We start from the raw sequence: 7,333 nt of genomic DNA on the forward strand, positions 1-7,333 counted from the left end.
TCTCTTTTTTTTTTTTTTTTTTTTTTGACAATCAAATATCTCTCATTTTTATGATGGAGATGTCAACACCTTCGTGTAAACCAAAAGTCATTGTTGCATAAATTATTGAAAATAACAGGACTCGGCACTTTTTCTCTTAACAGCCAAAACAAAATCTTCTTTGAATTTCAGTGCTGCTGCTCATACTTTAGCTTTTGGTTGGTTTAAATATCTCTCAATTTTTTTTTTTGAAGGATGATGTTTGTGTAACTAATCCCTGATTATATTAAAAAAGAAAAAAAAAAAACAGTAAAGAAAGTATCAGAAGGATGTAAAAGTCGCGAGAGACTACAAAATTACTTAACCTATCAATCTGCTAGTATATTGATCAATATAATTAAAGTTGTTGAAAACCAAAACAACTAGTATATTGATTGCTAATACGCTATTCTTTTGGAAGACATGAAAGTTTATCGTTAGTTTTGGATGTTGTAAAGCCTTACACAGTTACACGTAGTTTACGCGAGCTTATAGTATATTATATAACGATGCAACAAAAAAATATCAAACATATTACGTTAGAAATATCCATAATTGTATCAATCTAATAACTCATTTTTGTTTCTTTTTCGTACGTGGCTAATAACAAAAGTTTCAAAGTATATATTCAAATATAGCCATTAACTTAACTGTAGACCAAAACAATTATATTTTCAACAATGCTTTTTTAAAAACTTTTTTATATGCGTTAATAAATCTTTGGTCAAACCACTGAATCAATTGAAGTTCCACCAATATATCTCGTTTTAGAAAATATAAATTTTAATTCCAAAATCTTATTCACACAGAAACATAAAAGTTTATTGTTTACATGATTAAAATAGTAGTTCATTCCGAAAAATACACACTAAAAGCGAAAACATACCCATACAGAAATGCAAACAAATGGCCACACACACTAATCAAATTCTCCATTAATCATACTCCAAAGTTGCTCAACGTCAAACGCCATGGTGCCCCCTTTCTCTGTTGCCGTCACTTCTCTAACTAGGGCATCTACCTCTTGGCTATCATCTAGTAAATTCTCTAACCATATATTATCTCCATCAATGAAATTATTGATATGCTCAGCTTTCTCCTTATCTTTGTTACATGTCATATTATTTTCACAAACATTATTGTTATTGAGTCCAAAGCATGAAGGAATAACGTCAACTTGTGGCCGGCCATTGAGATTGCTGGAGCCGTTATTAATTGTGAAGGATCGAGGTCGTGGCTTAAAAACATCAATTTTTTGGACCGGTGTGGTAGGATGAGAATTAATGTTTCTCTTTTTCATCTGAATCTTACAACACGGTTCATGTTTCTTACTCAGATGAGTGTTCCAAAAATTCTTGACATCATTTGCGGTCCGACCAGGCAATCGACCAGCAATCAAAGACCACCTAAGCATTGTAAAACAATAAACAATTATTATTTAGTAGTATGAAACTTGATAACTTATTACTCCGAGTTAAAAAGTACCTGTTTCCTAGAAGCCTATGAAGGCGAAGAAGCAGATCGACTTCATCAGAGCTAAGTTTTCCTCTCTTGATATTTGGTTTCAGATAGTTCAACCATCTTAGTCTACAACTCTTCCTGCACCGGTTTAGCCCTACAAAACATAAAATTGACATTAATTATACCTACTAGTATTACTAAGACTGCTTTTGTGTCCCCTTCTATATTTTTATCATGAAGAATCTATGCACACCAATAGCAATAAAGAACTGTTCCAACACATACTTATGTGTTCGTCTAGAAATTTTCAATGAATTTATTTAGAAAAGGAAAAAACAGTAAAACGAATTTTAAAGACTCTACAGAGGTTGGCATCGTTCTTTTGATTTTTTTTCAAGAAGAGGATAGCAATATACAACGTAAATATAATCCTCTTTTAATTTAGGTCCATGAATAAACCAATATGCATATAGATGCATGGGTTCTTATTTTTATTAACAACTTTGAATAGCATATATATTAATGATTAATCTTTTCATCAAAAGAAAAAGAAAGAAGTATGAGAGTTAATATAAACACGTGAAAGAAGAATATTAAATAGAGAAAGAAGAATATTCGTAAATGATGTGTGTGTGTGTGTTTTTAAAAAACATACCAGCTCTTAAAGGAACTTGGTGCCATTTGCCTTCTCCAAACTTATTTATGCACTGTCTCAAGAGACTATCTTCTTCAGCAGTCCATGCACCTTTTCGCAACACTTTGGACGAACTCTCCATGGAACGTAAAATAGAAATATAAAAGTATCCAACCAAATTTCAAATTTATAAGGGTTCAAAGAAGAGAGGGTATATATTGTGGTTTCACAAATCACTTGAGGACGTATAGAGTGAGAGTGTATGAACGAATATATAAACCCGTGAGGGGCTTAGGGAAGCGACGTGCATGTTTGATATCCACATTTCATTGTTTAGCTGTCGTGCTTAATTTGCTAAGTTATTGTTCGGTTACTAATTTGGACTAGATAAAAAGGTTCTTAGCACCTTGCTAGCACCTTCATCCATTGTCAGTACTTAAAATTGTTTTTTTTTTTAATGTTTCTTAATAAAATTAAGAGAAAAGACTATCAATGATTGGTTATATAATTACAAGAGCGAGTATATCTGTGAACGAATATAAACACGTGATGGGCATACGTAGGTGACGTGCATGTCTGATATCCACATTGCATGTTTTAACAGTCGTGCTTAATTTGCTAAGTTATTGTTTGGATACCATGGGCGGAGCCAGCATAGGACCATGTGGGTCAAATGATCCTGGTGAATTTTTAAAATTAGTTAATTTTTTAGGGAAAAAAATTAAATTGGCCCTGGTAAAATAGCACAATTGACCCCTATAAAAAAATTTAACAACATAATTAACCCTTTAAATTTTTTTTTGACCCTGATAAACTGATTTCCTAGCTCCGTCACAATGGATACTGATTTTAGATTAGAGAAAAGGTTCATACTATATATACATAGCACCCAGATAGTTTCTTAGCAAAATTAGGACTTACCAAACAAAAAAATGTTTCTTAGCAAAATTAGGAGAAAGTATTAATAATTGGTTATGATTTTTATAGGGTGGATGAATAACAACAGTAAGTTCTACTAGTGTATAGTTGGATAGTATTATATATAGTCATTCATATATATTTTGACAAGGCTATTTGATCAAAAATTTAGAGTGTTTCCTAGACTTAAAATTTAACAAACATTTGAACTGTTTGCCTTAGTTTATTCTTCTAAATCTTTCAATTAGCAGAATTAAATTTTTCCACTCTAATCTTCATCTTAAATTGTTTTATCTTAATTCAAATTTTATAGTATAACTAAATAGTGGTAGTATAGTAGTTGAAGGGTTTACTGTAAAAGGCTAAAAGCCTTTTTGTCTTCGGTGACAAAACAAGAGTACACAATTTTGGGATCTTCTACCATCTTATGAAATTATTTAATTTTTAAAATGACTTTAAAATAGTAAAAATGAAAATTAGAAACTTAAGATATAATATTTTCTGTAAATTAGAAAAACAATATCGTTAAAACAAATATATTCATGTCCTGTGAACTCAAGTGGGTCGGATGCGGACATACTTTATACACCCACATATTTTGTAGAATGATTTTTTTGTGGGTAAAAAATCTTTATATCCGTTTTGAAATGGGTTTAGTATGGTAGGTTTAGACTATTAATCCAACACTAAAACTATTAACTTATCATATTATAAATCTGTAACCATAGTTCATGTTCTTACTTTTAAAAAGCTGATTTTATTTGATAAATTCAAAAAAGATTTAATTTTTTTATACATGAAACAAACAAAAATATAAATCAAACAAAAATATATCTCTATTTTACTCTATCAAACAAAATAAATATATTAATCCAATAAGATTCAACCAAAAAAATAAGCACATTTTAAGTTCTAAACTATATAAAACATAAGCAGAAAATATAATTGTTTTGTGGTGTAGCACATGTCCAAACAAATGATAAACTAATTAGACATGAAATTAAATAATCTTCTTTTTGAAGGGTTTACTGTAAAAGCCTTTTTGTCTTTACACGTCTTCGGTGACAAAACAAGAGTACACACAATTTTGGAGTCTTCTATCATCAAAATCTTCATTTGTGTTTTCAAGTGTCACGTTGTCGATTATTTAACTGGTTAAGATTTCAAAAATAACATAACTTGATCTTCCTTTGATATTAAAATTTCTTTTTTGTTTGTCGAACATTTGATGTTAAAACGATAATATTTAAGAATACGATATTGACATAACTTATCTTCTTTTTGGATCAACTTATGTTATTTTTCGAAAGAAACCAACAGTCGCCGATATGGCGTGGCGCAGACTTTTTTTTAACTCAAATGGTTCGAAAGCAACTAACTTCTATCCGATAACAAGGCGATAGAAGATGTGATGGTTGTATGATAATATGGTTTACATCAAGATAGTTTACAAGTTTTTAGCATCTTATAACTTTAAGCTAGATTAATAATCCGCTGCACTCGATGTAAAACAAAATATTTTTCCGAAAAAAAATTCGATATTGACTTTGTTGTCAAATTAGGTATTTATCTTTCTTTCTGTTTCATTAACTATAACATATATTTTGCATCTAATAGTTTTGGTGTTTTTCTCTTTGGCTGTCAACTTTTTTTTGTCTTTTCAAATAGCTACAGACTTAAGTTGTTAATTTGTTAAGGAATAATTCGTGTCCGATAAAAGTTTTGAAGCCATGGATACTGACAGAATGGTGTTCTTCGTTAATGTTTATTGGGTCAACTTTAGTTAAAGGCCCATAAATCCCATTGACTTGTCTCTAGATAAAACTACATGTATGAAACAAGGGGAAAAACGCCATTTCCTACCTGTACACCACCCAAAAGTGTGAATTTCTTCCTGTACAATCATGTAGTGCTAATTTAGACATTTACTCTAATAAAATTCACAATTAATACATGTACTTATAAAATTGAGCCAATTTTAAAGTCCACGTTAACAGATTTAAGTCAACCGTTAAAGATGCTGACTCAGACTCCACGTTTCCTGAAATGACGTCGTTTTGATATTTAATCTCGCAAAAAAATTGTCAAAAATCCAAACTCCAGTGGTTCAAACCCGCGATCTGAAACAAGTTTAGCATAGATCGTAACCAGTTGATCCCACAACCATATTCGAAAGTATCATACAAATGTATTATTATAAACCTAAAAAAGATCTAAGTTCTGATAAAATAAAATGTCGTCGTTTCGAATTAGGAAAACCTATTGTTACCAACATCGTCAACTGATAACTCACCGTATAGCCTTGTGCGCGATACCCACCGGAGAACCGTAGGAGAAGATGGAACTGACTTCACTACCACATCGCCAGAGGCAGCCGCAACAGTGGAATTAGAGAAGGTTCTTCGGGTTCCGGGAAGTGAGTTTCTCCGTTGGCTTATGAAGAATAAAACATCGTCGTTAGAGGCGGATATGGCGGTGGCAGAGTGGAAGCGAGCAGGTCGAAGAGGCAAAGTTCGCAGGAGCACAGACGTTGTTGGGATTAAGGAATTTCGGTTTAGAGACGAAGAAATCAATTTAATTGAACCAGTTAAAATTGTTTCGGTTTATAACTAACCAGAATGATCTTTTTTTAGTCTTATAATAATACATTTGTACGATACTTTCGAATATGGTTGTTGGATCAACTGGTTACATCCTATGCTAAACTTGTATTAGATTGCAGGTTCGAACAACCAGAGGGTGGATTTTTGACAATTATTTTTGCGAGATTACATATCAAAACGACATCGTTTCAGGAAACGTAGAGTCTAAGTCAGCATCTCTAACGGTTGACTTAATTTCGTTAACGTGGACTTTGAAATTGGCTCAATTTTATAATTACACTAGAATTTGTACCCGCGCAAGCGCGGGATTTTAATTTAAATCTTTTCTACTAATATGAATTCTTGAACTCGAATATAATCATTCAAAGTTTTGAGGGTAAATCTTTATAAATATATGTCATGTGGTAATATTAGGAAAAATAAACGACATTGATGACCACTTCAAAATCTTTTAACATTAAGAGAGTTTATTTCTTATTCATATATTTCATTAAAAACATTTTTAAAGGCTTTGATGTTGATCGATTGTTGATCTAATTGTATATATTATTTATGATTAGATGTTGATACTAACATAACATTATTTCGTATAAATTTGAATATACCGAATCTCAAGAATATTGCTTAAAGGTAAAATATAATATCATATCGTTATAACATCTTTACTGAGCTTGCTTTACCCATCAAAATAATTGCAACGTACCATAACGACCAATTCATGAAAGTGCATATCTTATCCCACTTTCCATGATTATATGGCCAAACTGTTACACCCGACTTGGAATCTAATAATGTATGTCATTTATTTTTCTACAAACTCATTCGTTTCACACAATTAATGAGATGTCATAGATTTTAATTTAGTCATGTGTGATTGTGTATTTTTTACTAATTTATTTTCAAACACTTTTAACTTTAATTATTTCGTCATTATTGATGATGCACTCCTTTTGACATACTTTTTTCCACCTTCTATTGGATCACACATAATACATATTAGACTGTAAAATGATTTTCAAGATATATTATAACTATTTTCTCTTTAATTACTATATTTCAATACTTAAATTTGGATTAGAACCATTTGATTCAATTGACGAAACATCAATTTTTTTTTCCTTTTTGATTATGTTATAAAATAATATTTCACTTTTAATTTTATTTTTTCCTGTTTAAAATTTTATAAATACAATTACAGAATTTTTTTATTCTACCATAATTTTAAATTTTACTTCCATACCACAACTCAATAATACACAATTACATAATTTTTATTTATTCTACCATAAATTTAAAATTTACTTCCATTCTAAAACTCAATAATACATTTATAATTTTCATTATTTATCAGTTTAATTGAAAATTTTAATTATACTATTACCACTGATAAAAAATTATAGTATTGTTTTCTTATTTTAACATTTTATTTATTTAACTAATTATATTTATTTTTAAACTTTCTATTAATTATAATTGACAGAAATATGCGCTAAATGAATATTTTAAAGTTATTTTAAAGTAAAAAAAAATTGCTTAGGTGGATGTTTTCGTAGCTATAAATGATGATATATAATTACATGATCAATGGAGATTCTAATCATAGATCTTGTCTTCTTGCTAAGAAAATATTTTATTTTTCTCTTATAATTATGTGGATTAACCATATGATGCACGTATATGTAAAAGAACTAAGCATAAA

At 30.0% G+C, this 7,333-nt stretch overlaps 1 protein-coding gene across 1 annotated transcript; it reads right to left on the bottom strand.

Moving 5' to 3' along the window:
- LOC104787425 (transcription factor MYB114-like) lies at positions 809–2,372 on the bottom strand. Its single transcript, XM_010513004.2, has 3 exons — positions 2,135–2,372; positions 1,504–1,633; positions 809–1,424 (listed from the first exon to the last, which is right to left on the bottom strand). Exons 1-3 carry the CDS (start codon positions 2,253–2,255, stop codon positions 938–940), a joined length of 738 nt encoding a protein of 245 aa, XP_010511306.1. The 5' UTR covers positions 2,256–2,372; the 3' UTR covers positions 809–937.

The sequence above is a fragment of the Camelina sativa genome, chromosome 5 (genome assembly GCF_000633955.1).
Source record: "Camelina sativa cultivar DH55 chromosome 5, Cs, whole genome shotgun sequence".
Classification (NCBI taxonomy): domain Eukaryota; kingdom Viridiplantae; phylum Streptophyta; class Magnoliopsida; order Brassicales; family Brassicaceae; genus Camelina; species Camelina sativa.